Source organism: Squalius cephalus (genome assembly GCF_949319135.1).
Source record: "Squalius cephalus genome assembly, chromosome: 17".
Taxonomy (NCBI): Eukaryota; Metazoa; Chordata; class Actinopteri; order Cypriniformes; family Leuciscidae; genus Squalius; species Squalius cephalus.
The window spans coordinates 11,509,833-11,522,913 of NC_137138.1; the positions used below are offsets into that span (position 1 = coordinate 11,509,833).

The 13,081-nt window shown below is 39.4% G+C and overlaps 1 protein-coding gene across 14 annotated transcripts in view; it reads right to left on the bottom strand.

Moving 5' to 3' along the window:
• The window catches only part of ehmt1b (euchromatic histone-lysine N-methyltransferase 1b), a 31,208-nt gene that overhangs the window by 2,107 nt on the left and 16,020 nt on the right, over window positions 1-13,081 (bottom strand). For 4 of the 14 annotated variants that reach the window (XM_079898636.1, XM_079898647.1, XM_079898646.1 and 1 more), the window contains 23 exons: window positions 10,895-10,982; window positions 9,953-10,446; window positions 9,642-9,804; window positions 8,928-9,091; window positions 8,544-8,705; window positions 8,306-8,374; window positions 8,026-8,143; window positions 7,771-7,908; window positions 7,195-7,340; window positions 6,592-6,735; window positions 6,186-6,412; window positions 5,753-5,947; window positions 5,551-5,633; window positions 5,359-5,465; window positions 5,018-5,140; window positions 4,788-4,889; window positions 3,760-3,864; window positions 3,436-3,590; window positions 1,880-2,047; window positions 1,627-1,771; window positions 1,361-1,438; window positions 757-872; window positions 11-97 (listed from right to left, as the gene is read on the bottom strand). In XM_079898636.1, the coding sequence (XP_079754762.1) occupies window positions 11-97; window positions 757-872; window positions 1,361-1,438; window positions 1,627-1,771; window positions 1,880-2,047; window positions 3,436-3,590; window positions 3,760-3,864; window positions 4,788-4,889; window positions 5,018-5,140; window positions 5,359-5,465; window positions 5,551-5,633; window positions 5,753-5,947; window positions 6,186-6,412; window positions 6,592-6,735; window positions 7,195-7,340; window positions 7,771-7,908; window positions 8,026-8,143; window positions 8,306-8,374; window positions 8,544-8,705; window positions 8,928-9,091; window positions 9,642-9,804; window positions 9,953-10,446; window positions 10,895-10,982 (3,377 nt within the window). Of the gene's footprint in view, window positions 1-10; window positions 98-756; window positions 873-1,360; window positions 1,439-1,626; window positions 1,772-1,879; window positions 2,048-3,435; window positions 3,591-3,759; window positions 3,865-4,787; window positions 4,890-5,017; window positions 5,141-5,358; window positions 5,466-5,550; window positions 5,634-5,752; window positions 5,948-6,185; window positions 6,413-6,591; window positions 6,736-7,194; window positions 7,341-7,770; window positions 7,909-8,025; window positions 8,144-8,305; window positions 8,375-8,543; window positions 8,706-8,927; window positions 9,092-9,641; window positions 9,805-9,952; window positions 10,447-10,894; window positions 10,983-12,433; window positions 12,628-13,081 lie in introns of those variants that run through there. The other 10 variants (XM_079898643.1, XM_079898637.1, XM_079898638.1 and 7 more) reach the window with 8 other exon arrangements.

The window sequence follows — 13,081 nt, forward strand, 5'->3', positions numbered from 1 at the left end:
ACAAACTCACTCGCAAACAAACGTTCCTTGCGGGATATCCTGTAATGTCTTGACACCCCATCCCATCATCTGCGTCCTGAACAACTGCAGTCTTATCCTAAGAAATCATTTAAGAGGAAACCACTTAATTCAGATCATGTACTACAGATCGAACAACAAGTATATGTGAATACTAAATAGTTGGTCAGGGTGATTAATCGACTGATATGTCACTGAGGTTTCAATTATTTTGTATGGTTTTTGGAGTGCACATTTCCTTTTTTCAAATATTACTGAGTCAATTTTTATAAAATAATCTTCAGGTATTTATGTGTACATCTCATTTACTATAACTAAATTGTATTATACATATGACCGATTTAGCCAAATATATCAGCCATCAGTAATCCTGTTCTCTAGATAAGGAGTTTAGGAGATCTTTGAGTATAAAGAGAGAAAAAAAGGATGACAAAGTGCTCAATCATGTGCTTTAAATCATTTAAAGAATTTAATAATGTTTCTGCTTTTAAAAGAATGGAAATCATGAGATCAACTGCAGTTTTGACACATCTTGTTTTTGACAAAAAGAAAGAAAATCTAAATGTATTTGCATATATTCACATAAATGTTTGTGGGTGGGAGGGATTTGAAAACAGTCATATCAGTCATTCAACGTGCATTTTTTTCAGATGTATGTGTAAATATGGTTTAACCTGACAGCTGTTGAAATATGTAACAGGGGAGTAATCATCCAGAATGTAAGTGGATGTGAGGTACCTCAGTCCATTCTGTACCACACGGTTTTTGCAGGTTCTCCAGCAAGAGCAGGCATGGTTGCACTCAAATATAAGAGGCGGTTCCTCATTGCAGAACTCGGGGAGCAGACGACTCTCCTGATACCACAAACACAAAGCATTCAAACTTTCATACTAAAAAACTAAAAATTAACTTGGTTTTTAGATTCTCCTGAACAAAATGTCAGTGGTGCTTGGCCGCACAAAGCTTGTCACCATCATGCTAGGTTATTGTGAATGGTTTTCAGGGCATTTTGCGTAGATAAAGATATATATTAAAAAAAACAATTATAATAACTTAAAATACAATTAACTAATTCTAAGTTTGAGCATTAGTAACTGATGTATAATTTAGCACCACTAATAACTATGACTAGACCATCGCACACTGTCTTGTACTTAATTAGTTCCACCTCTAGGTGGAGATATGTGCTAAGTCAAATGACATTAACAGAAGTTTAGCTTGTAATTCATGTAGTCCGTGCTTTAAAATTACCCAGATATTCACAATTTACAGATATAACATCACAATAACAAACAGCTTAGTTTTTAGGTTTGATGAATGGAGTGCTTAGAAATGAACTTACTTTATCATACCAGCAGCGCAGGCTGAGTTGGCCACACATGCAGCCAGCTGAGGAGCAATCGTCTTTACAGACACAGTACTGTGAAGTCAAATAACACCATTATATTGTTTTTTCCTTCGATCAGAGGTTTATTACACATTCAGCACTCTGTCTTAGCTAAACAGCCAAATCATATTTGTCAGGTACATTGCAAAGATGATTATCATCTTTAACACTGCAGAGATTAGAAAAGTGTAACAATAAAAATGACATTTCAGCTGGTTTACCTGCAAGTGAGTGATATTTTTGTCAATGTTCATTGGGGACGTCACACAGCTATCAGGGACATATTTGTAGTTGTCAGGACAGGGTTCACTGTCCACTGCGTTCACACACGGGACGGGGACTTTCTCGTAGCCTCTGGCGATGTCCCTAAACGCAATTACACTGTCATTAATAGGCTAGTTTAGGTTGTAATTCTGGTATTGATAAACTTGTCAATACTGTGAGCTGGAGGACAGTGAGATTAAGTGGATCTACCTGTTGAGAAGCTTCTCTGCAGGGGCAGCCAAGTTGCTGTTAGCTTCTCTTTGCTTTTTGCTGGCTTGAAGGGCGCTCCAAACCTTCGAGCTTTGGCTACAGCACTCCATGGGCGTCTCTCCCTCTTTGTTCTTAAGCCTTACATCAGCACCCTGTGACAGAAACAAGCTACAGGAGGCACAAAAGAGGTTAAACTTAAAGGTTAGGACAGCCTCACCAAACAAAAATGAAAAATATTTAGTATTTCTTTTTATTATTATTATTATTATTATTATTTAGTAATACGATAAGAGAGAGATGTCATTACAATTACAACATAAAAAGTAGGCTAATAATACTTTTGATACATTATTACGTCTATTACTACTACTACTACTTACTTTCCAAAAAAAATAAATATATATTTTTATGTTAAACAAATTGCAAATTTTCATTGTGTGTGTAAATGTTTTATTTTGATTCAGAGATGCAATTGAAGCACAAAAAAACAAAACAAAAAAAAACCTTACATTATGTAAAAATGTATGTGTAATCCATCTGTTCCTGTGGCAATAATACATTCAGGGCTCTAACCACTCACTATAACTAACTGCAAACGGATCAATACTAATATTTGTCCAGGAAATGATGAGAGAAAGCCTTTATTGCTACTGTCCAGCTCCAAAAAGTCTACAATGACATTGATCCAGTCTCCAAAAAAAAATGCATCTTTAAGCTGATTAAAATCTACACAAGCACCAGATTAAGGCTGCAGTACATCAGATTTGGATGTAATCCTGCAGTAACGTTATCTTCTAGGAGGGTGGCTCAGATGTCCCTAAGTTGTAAATAAGCCTAGCTCACTACAAACCTGTGAGATTGAAAGGAAGTTTAATCAATCAATCCATAATCAGTCTGGATCGATAACACCTAGTGTTTATTACACTGGGTATTAAGATGCGTTTTGGTCAATCGGATCACAATAAACGAGGCAGACACATACCCGTATACACCTGGTGTTTTAATCCATCTCTTTTGTCCACTTTCAACCACTTCTGTCCCGATTTCTTCGAGGGGAGGGTCTATGGGCTGGTAAATGTATGGGTGTCTTCAGATATTTTAATCTAAAAAAAACTTGCGCAATTTACATTTGCTCTGATAGCAACAAGACCACACCGTACACTGTGAGTGCATGTTAGAAATCAGGAATGGTAAGAGAACATTGTGCTTGGTACGTTTTTCATCTTCAAACCAAACTTGAGTCTTTAGCCAACAAAGTTTAAAACCCGTCTGGCAAGCACGCTTCCTGTAGTGTTCACACATCAAGTCAGTAGGCGAAGAGTATGTCGTCTTTTGTGTCCGTTTGAACGCATTCGACCACATGAGCGTCTACACTACGAAAGCAATCCGGTCGAATGCGTTTTCGACTACCTCTGGAAGTGGTCGAAAGTGGACAAGCTCAAACATTTTAGACCCCGTTTTCACCTGTATTTAGCGTCGTCCATTTGTGATCCGTTCGACCAAAACGCTTTCTTAATACCAGGTGTAAAAAAAGGCCGTAGTGGAGATTTACTCACTTTACACAGTCGATCCGATTCTCCCGTGATGCTATGTGCAGTGGTGAGTCTCCGTGGATGTTGACGGCGTTGAGATCACACTTGGCATCCAGCAGGATCTCTGCTATCTCCAGACAGCCAGAGAATGCCGCCCAGTGCAGACAGATATTTTCCTCCTAGAATCACGGTTGACGTTGCGGAAAAAATTACACTTAGTCATCTAAATGTATAAAAGAACTGAAAATATGACAAAGCAAACAACAAAAATACTGTAAAACGGCAGATTAAGCTGTAATTTTGCTACATTAAATTTAGGTTTCCAGATACAAAACACGGCGCATATACCTTGTCTCGGATGTTGATATCAGCCCCTTTGGAGAGCAAGAGTTTTACTTGGTCAACATGTTTGTACTCTGTGGCCCAAATCATGGCTGTCCAACCTCCATCATCCTGGAACAGGAAATGCAACTTCGTTAGAAATCTCAACCTTTTGAAGGCATCCAAGCAGAAACATGTTGGTATATTTGGATATACAATAAAGTTCCCTTCACCACAAGTGCTGCTGGATCATTGACTCCAATGTCTTCCATCATCCACAACAATATTCAAAGCACAAAGCACTAATGATCAGGATTTTCAAAAAGTATTTGTTTTACTCAATTTCTTTGCGATGAATTACTTTAGAGCTTGGCATAACTGGAAAAATGCATATTCATTATTAAAAAAATATCGTGTTTAAAGATTTTATTTGTATTTTTATTTACATTACTTTTCCAGTTCTAGAAACCACACTTTTAAAATTAATTTAAATCATTTTAAAATACCATTTAAATTACCAGGCCCCTTAGTTGAGAACTACTGGTATAAAGCCCTTGCTTAAAGATAGCTTTAAGATAAAAACAAAATACTTCAAGATTCAGACAAAAACTTTTAGATGGATAAGCTAAAAGTTCTTTGTTATGGTTATTAAATGTACAATTGTACAAATTTTATGCACAAAGCAACACCATATATTTACCATGCTGTTTAGAGGAATTTTTAGAATTTTGTCCACAAAACCTAATGTTTATCTTTAACAGCACATAAATAGATCTGTAGCAAATTTTGTTAAAAATGCCATTTGAATTCCAGTGTCATTCAAATAACTTATGAAAAAGTTTCTCTTTGAGAAACTCATTACGAGGATGGAGGGAAAAACAGATGTATTGAAAAGTTTTCACTAGGATGGAGGAGTATTGGAGCATTTGTCTTCTGAAATTCCTCAGATATGTTTGGCAGATTCTAATGACTCAAATGGTGGAAATCTCCCAAAACACCCTTTCACACTCCCAAAACATTTTTATTAATGTTAAATGCAACAGAAGGTCCAATACCTGGCAGTTAATATTTATAAGGCCTGTAGACAGCAGATGTTGTACAATGGCAAAATGGCCAGCCTTAGCAGCAAGATGGAGACATGTTGAACCTTCAACATCCTTAAAAGAAAAGGAAACAGGATGTGATCAGTGTTCAAACAGAGTGAATGTTTCTCCAAAAGCATTTGATTACAGAATGTTGTACTAAACAGACTGGCTTATCAATCCTCGCCCTTGTGGCTGCTGACCTTTTGAGAGACGATGGCTCCAGCCCGCAGAATATAGCGTACTGTGTCAAGATGGTTGTTCTCACAGGCCTCCATCAGGGGTGTCCGCTGGTCCTCGTCACACATGTCAAGGTTTGCACCAGCCTGAGAAATAATGTCAAAGTCATTGGGGTCGTGACATCTTGATAAGCCACAGTTGTATATGCAAATGAGATCCGACAACTACTAAAGAGGAAGAAGATTTCTCTCTTGTGTTTCATAGAAGAAAGTCATCCAGGTTTAGAACAACATGAGGGTGAGTAAATGTTGACTTTTTATGTTTGGGTAAGTTAATACTAGTTAACACTAGCATTCACCCTCACCTGCACCAGCATGTGGCAGACTTCCTGATGACCTGCTTCAGCTGCTACATGGAGTGGTGTGCGTTTGTTCTGGCTCTCCATTTTAAAGTTAGGGTCGATCCCATCCACTGAAAACGAGAAAAAGAAGGTTTCCAGCACAAAGCAGACAACCATGAATAAAATAAAACAAACAACTTTTCTAACCACTCTTACCCAACATCAGTATGACCTTCTGCAGTTCTCCTTGTTTGGCAGAAATGTACAGCTGTTTTGGGTGGAACCGAAGCTTCTTGGGTCTTGGAGAACAAGAAATGGTGGGAATGAATCAGTGCAAGTCATACAGTCATACATAATGATTAAACCCTATTTTAGTATAGAACAAGTGGCTCAAGGTCATAATAGATGGTTTTCTTACTTCTCTGCATCTAGAGCCAGCAGGACACTTTCCAAAGTTTCTTTAGGTGGTCCAAGTGGAGGTCCGGTTGTAGATCCTGATCCTATAGACCCAGCTTTGGAGCCCACAGGGGACACAGATGTGTCCTGTGATTCTGGATGTTTGGGTAAAGTGCTGTCTGCTTTGCCCTCTCCAAGAACAGAGAGCCGAGTAGACCTTTGATGACCAACAAATCAATTTAAGTGCAAAAGTTGGAGAAACAAACATCCTACAAGGATGCTGATCCAGCAACATGTCCTACCAAGGTTCATTGCAAACAAACAAGAATATTGCTAACCGCACTGAATTCAGCCCAGAATTAAAAAAAAAAAGTCAGCCAAAATTATTTTAGAAACTGCATGGTGCAAAAATTGTTTGATAATTAGGTTTATATCATTAAGCAGCTGGCACATACCCTCCAGTGGTGGTGTCCGCTTTGCCCTCTGAGGTGCTGGCCGTACAGAGGCCATGGTTGAGAGGCACAGTTGACGTCGTATCGGCCTTGGCAATGGTGACTTCTTTCGCCTTGCTGACCTCCTCTCCACAGTGAGGACAAAAGCTCTGACCGTTGAGCTCCGAGGCACAGCCTCGATGAAACCGGTGGGAGATGTTCACCTCTGGCTGACACTCCATGAAGGTGCCCTACACAATGGCCACATGAAATAACTTTGAGTGGTTTGCTAAAATGTAACTGAAGTAAAAACTCTGGAGCTTTTCAGACACATGCACTTAGTCAAGAATTTCTTGGCCATTGGCTTGTCATGCTGTCATTGAAACCCAATCAAAACCTAAAACGTTCTCTCTAAAAGCCAAAGACTCACGGCTCTGCAAAAGAAGCCACAGCCTGGGCAGCACTGATGTTTGACCATGCCTGTGCGATGGTCCTCACACAGAACCAGCAGTTGGACAGAGTTTGAAGGCCTCATCATCTCGTGCTTCAGCACTGCACTCTGACAACGGCTCAGCTATCCCCAGAACAACAGGGAACCAATTAGAATAGAGTTCAGAACCTCAGCTTTTAAAAAGAGTTAAAAAAAAATGTATTGTAACAAAACAGAATGTTACCAAAAAAAAAGAAGATACCAAGTATTCAGCAGTTAGATGAATCCTAGGACCTTCTGTACTGAACTGAAGTAAATTATTCACCTCATCACATTTAGTCACAGATAGTCTATAGCAGGTGTTCTTAATTCTGGCCCTCAAGGTTTTTGCAAAGTTTAGCTCCAACCCTAACCAAACAGCTGAACAAGCTAATCAAGGTCTTCAGAATTTACTAGAAAGTTACAGGCATGTGAGAACGATCAGAAAGTGGACCTCGAGGGCCAGACTTAAGAATCAGCATGTTAGCAAGACAATGCATTCCTGAAAAATGCAATCACTTCAACCAACATTGCTCTACATATTCACAAGGGCAACCATCTCACCTGGCCATCAATGCTCTCAGTTGCCATACACTTTCTGTCCGCGAGCGTGAGGATCTCTCTGCTCTTGGGAGTCTCCATTCGACAGCTGCAAAGGGGAAGTTCTTGCACCATGTCAGCATCTGTGCTCTCCACTGACCCTGAAACAGCTAAGAATCACCATCTTTAAGACTCAAATAATCATGAAAGTCCTGAAAAACCATCATTTTGCAAACAGATAGCAGGAATCCAATGTTACTTCATACTCAGATCTATATCAATGATAAATATTGGATAGATAGACTGACCACCAGGTGGCACCACATCGGTTGAGACTTGATGACTCATTTTATCCAAGATGGAGGCCACCACAAAGGCCTGACAATACTCATCCTCTGAACTTTACACAAATGCATCTTTCTCAAGATGCTGAGCTTGAAATCAATCAAATGGAAAAGTCTAAGATATACAACTTAGAATATCTCCTTTTGCACTTCCTCATATAGTCAAAAGCAAACCATTGTTTTCATTTACAAGATCATTCAATGCTTTCCCAAATTAAATAGCAAAAATGTCATATGCCACAGGATTTTGCTTCACCTGAACTCTGAGATGTCAATAAGGCTTCCTGTGCTGCCAGGTTGAGGGAGTTTAGTGGGACTTCTTTATACTCTTTCCTGCGGTCAGGAGGGGCTGATGGGGAACTCTGGCTCTCAGATTGAGACTGGAACTCCATTCCTGAAGTTATGATGGGACAGACATAGAGATATTTGTAAATTACCTCATATTAACAACTGATGTGTTGCCCTACAGCAGATATTTCAGGAAAACAAATATTTAAATCACTTTATGTACCAGAAAGTCCTTCTGTTTTCGCTTTAAGTTTCCTCTTGCGTTTCCTTGATGGTCGAAGCCAGGCGTGGTCGCCCTTGGCCTTCTTTTTCCATTTCTTTTTCAAACTGGACTCCGAACTCTGAGGAGAACAGATGTAACTTACAGGCAACAAATTGAAACAAAGGCGCAAAAAATTCAGATCTGTGAAATACTTTTGTATCAAAGTATTGCATCTAAATGACTTTTGGTTATACTGTTTCTTCTGATACTTGGTGAAATTAGAGAACGTTAAGGAGCTCACCAAGTCTGATTCATCTCCTTCCTCTTCGCCATCCGGTGACTCCTCAGACTCCTGTTCTTCATCAAGAGGCTTATGAATGAAAAACAAATGAATAAGCATCCTCTAAGGGAACTGTAATGACTAGATAAGCCACTCTACTTTAAAATTTTAACTAAATGGCAAGATGTAGGAAAAGAATTGATGACAGCATTTTTCCATTGGCTCATGAGTCCCTGCAACTTTGTTGATGAATTCCCACCTGAGAGATTGAAGCTATCCTGGGTCCCTCCTGAGAAGCTTTGGCTCCATCCTCAGTGACCAGCTCCTCATCATCCTCTGTGTCTTCTCCTTCCTCTGACTCTTCTTCATCAGATTCATTCTCCATTCTCTCTCCATTCACATGTACGACCTCTTTTGGCTGCTGTGAAGCCAAGGGATAAAAAGACAGGCATTAACGTCAAGGTACACATGTCTTGGCCTCAAGAAGTCAACCAATTGGCAATGCAAAAACATTAAGAAAGGATTAATAATGGTCAAGACTCAGACTAACAATCTAAGCAACTATTCAAATATTCCTTTTATTAACAACATAAAAGGTAGTTATTCACTCTTTAGGTGCGAATCTGGTGGTTCAATCTCTGACCTGAGGGTTGGGTGGAGACTGGGACATACGCTGAAACATCTCCAGAACTGTGCGTTGTTTCAAGACTTTATTTTTCTTCTTGGGCACAAGACTATATGTTCCCATTTTTCTTTTCTTCTTCCTTGACACAGCTGCTACTGAGGGAGAGACAGGTCTGGGTTCAACTGTCAATGCATAAAGAGAGAATTCTGGAATACAAGCCTGTTCAAGCACTTTATTCTCTGTAAAAGCAAAGTAACAATTTCCATGTAAAACTGTAAAATGCAGGTTGGATTATCTGCATTTCAATTTGAAAGCAAACTTTTGTGTTTGATTTCAAAGTTAAATATTAACATCTGGCTGTGCCTAAAATAAATAATATGCATACATCATACTTTATTTTCAATTCATTACTTAATTTAAATGTAATAACAGAAATTTAATTTAAAAAAAACTCAATCAGTATAAATAAAGTAATGATTTGCTAAAGAATACATTTATTTTTAAATAATTTAATATTAAATTATAACTATAGTTGAGCATTAATTGACAGCAAAGGTAATCATCTAAATGACAATAACCATTAACTGGTTATATTAATATACTGATGTATTGCCCTTCTCTAAATTCTTCGACAGATGTGTGTATGTAAAGAAAACTAAAATGGAATGCCACATTAAAAAAAGCATTAGAGTGACCAGTTTTGTCACGAAGAAAGGTAATATGGTTTATAACCTGTTTGTGGCTTGGCTGGTGTGGTGTTTGGTACAGGTGTGGCATCAGTTTGGCTTTGAGGTAGCTGGTTCTGGATTGGAGATGGCTGTGGCTGCACTGCCTCTGGTTTGCCCACACTGTCATCTTTCACCACGACTGGCTCTTTATTTTCCCTATTCAAAAGCTGAAGGAGAAACAGAAATGTGATTATATGTCTCCATGACCATGATTCATGAGCAGACCTAAAATAAAAATGTATTGTAGAATGTTCAGCTGTCATGACTAGTGCAGCTGATGTAGAAAAAAAATTAATGGCGGTAAATCATCTATACCTTTAGTGTCTGGTTTGAGGCTGGCCTTGACATAGTTTTGCGTGCTCGGTGTATCGTTGGTGGAGGTGTATTTGATACTCTGCCGTTTTTAGTCTCTGTTTCCGCTCGCCTCTCCACTGGGCTTAGTCCTATGTTTGCGGCACTGTTTGAAGAACCCTGGTCTGGGGATCGCAACATAGAAGCTGAAGGTGATGAGCTTTTAGTCCCATGCCCCAGTGTGGAACCCCCTATGGGGGACCAGTTAGTCCTGTGTGGGGCTGACACTGTGTCTTCCTGCTGTTTGCTTAAAATATATCCATTACTGCCCACTGTAGAGCCATGGGGCGGCTCAGTCTCTGACAGTCCGTTCTCCATGGATGACGATCGGGCTGGTGATCCTTGTGTAGAAAGGTTCTGTTCAGTTCTCTTTGTGTCCGTGTTTTCATAGGTCCCATTCAGCTCAGTGGCCTCTCTGAGAGGTTCTGGTCGCCCGTTCGTGTGATTTTCATTTCCTCCTACAAGAAAAATAACAGAAAAAGATTAATTGATTTCACGATCTTAACAGTTATGGTATTGTTGTTATGGGTTAAAATCAAGTTGGCACATCGAGTAAAAAAAAAATAAAGCAAAACTTGCGCTTTGAATAAAAGTACTGCACTTACAATGGAAGTAAACAGTGCTAATAAAAAAGCATTTTTTGTTAAAGCAAATGAATTCTTCTGGGGGTGGGAAAGCATTATTTGAGGTGTATAGGTCTCTAAATTATTATTATTTTTTTTTTTAGGTAGGACTAATGGATGAAGTTAACATAATATTTGACACCAAAAAATATTGCACCTTTTTCGCAATAAAAAATTTAAATAACTCACTAAACGCTAAGGAACGAGTCAAAATGTGTTAAGACACGCCTATCAAGAGTCAACCACAAATATTCAGATGTATTAAAACAAATTTTGTATTTACCATCCTCTTGATCACTGCGAGACTCTTTTGTCCCCTCAGACTTCATGGTTTCCCTCTTGCCCGAATTCCCATTGGCCAAACTGGAGGGCTGAAAACACACAGCTGAATTATTGGATTTTCATTACATATGAAATGTTATGGGGGAAAAATTGTATGCAAACCATGACTATTAGAGGATTAACAAATAATAGTATTTTAAAGAAATGGGAGAGAGTGCACAAAGCCAATTAATGAAACTTCATAAATATCCAGGAATGTCACATTTGTCTATTGCAGGAATAATTGGTCTAAAACTATTAAAGAGGCATGAGTATAAAAGCAGATCAAATTAGAGTTTGGATTGAAATAGTTTCTCAAAATAGCAGATAATAATTATGGCAACTGGCAACAAAACACAAACACTGGCAAGGAAGAAAAAAGCATGGAGATATCCCTTGGGAATGTGAGAGGCTTATCCCACAGGTTCAGTCAATAACAAGGGCTTTGATTGGCTGGGCTTTGAGCTGTCAATCACTCCTGAGTCAAGGTAATATCTTCCAGAGACTCAACATCTCCCAATGCCATAAGCCACAACTGGTTTCAACAAACGCCTACTGGTTCATCACACCTGAAATGTCCATACAAGAATAAAATATACATCTTTATTGAAAATGAACCAGTCATGACAAGGCCCAATACCATCATATGATCTATAATAATACAAACAGGAAGAACAAATACAGTGGATGCCGAGGCTCAGCGTGCTCTTGCTAGCTAATTGCCACTTTTTTCTCCCTCTCATTTTTCATGTATTGGTTGAATTGTTCACTTTCATTCTTCGCAACTGGTCCACTGGAAGTAGACGGCTTGATCCGGAGACTGATAAAGCCCATGTGGACATCTCTCCTGCTACGATAAGTGAAGCAAAACAAACCACTGGCAACAAATCACTTTTTTAGCAAGGAGTATCTGATCTCCCTGCAAAAACAAAGACACGTTTAAAAAAGAGCAGAGACTTCCAAGAAAGCCTTCTCTAATGATGCATGGAGAGTCCCAAAAACAGACCTCGATGGATATGACAAAAAAATTCTAATCTGAAAAAAATTGCCCTTCTGCCAAACATAACCAGCACATAATGCTGGTTCTCTCAGATATGCCACATACCTGAGATGTAACGAGATGACAAGAAAACGCAACTCAAGAAAGAGTGTCTAATGCCTAAAGGTCTCGTTCCCGAAGACATTGTACATCTACAGGAGTCCCATCCAAGTCAAGCTCACTTTGGCCTGGGAAGTCACCTAAGATCATGCATAATCCTTTGAGCTACTACTCAACTTACTACCCCACATCCAAGGTAGCCAGAAGAAACCTGCAATAATGTCAGGTGATCACCTTCATCAAGGATTCCAGCTTCACCCAATTGGCTTGTCATTGAAAAAAAATGTTTAAAAAAACACAATAGGAAACAAACAGCAAGGAATGAGGTGATGAGATAGACTTGTTGAGTATATTTCTACAAGCCATGCAACTGAAGTGGTGCATAAAGTCTCACTCACATACCAGCCTCAAACTACTGGAGTGAATCTCTGCAGCCAGGCTCAAAAAGGAAGAGGTAGGTCACAGGGTGCAGTAATTACAAGCAAATCCAAGCTTTCTCCCACCGTTTGTCCCCTCCCCCACCCCAGCCTCGATCCCCAGACCTCATCTGATTGGCAGATGCACCGGCTGCCTTCCTTTGCGCAGCCATAAAATGTCTGCCGCTCGTTGGAGCTGCTCTTGCAACAAAGGAGGTCGTGTGGCTTTCTGTTCCTCTCTCTCACCACAAGGGGAGCCACTTCATAATAAAAGTCCCCCTTTCCCCTGACCAAACCAGGCAAGATCTGCCCCACTGACACTGCAAAGAACCCATCACACCTTATCAAATCAGACCAACAGATGGTGGTTAAACTCTGAGGTCTGCCACATTGAGACGCTCTGTCTCACCAGCATTCATACCTTGGAGATTACAAAACGCCTTTCATTTTGAGTGTACCCTTTTTTAAAAGCAACAAATTGTATGCAAATCCTTGGTCTAGAGCTGTTTCCCAACCGTTTTTGTCTTCTGTGCCTCAAATGCCCCATCAAATACCCCTCCATCCACAGTAACAGCACATTTATTCATGAACAAAATCCAGATTATCAAGTCATTTGCAGACTTTGTTACATGGC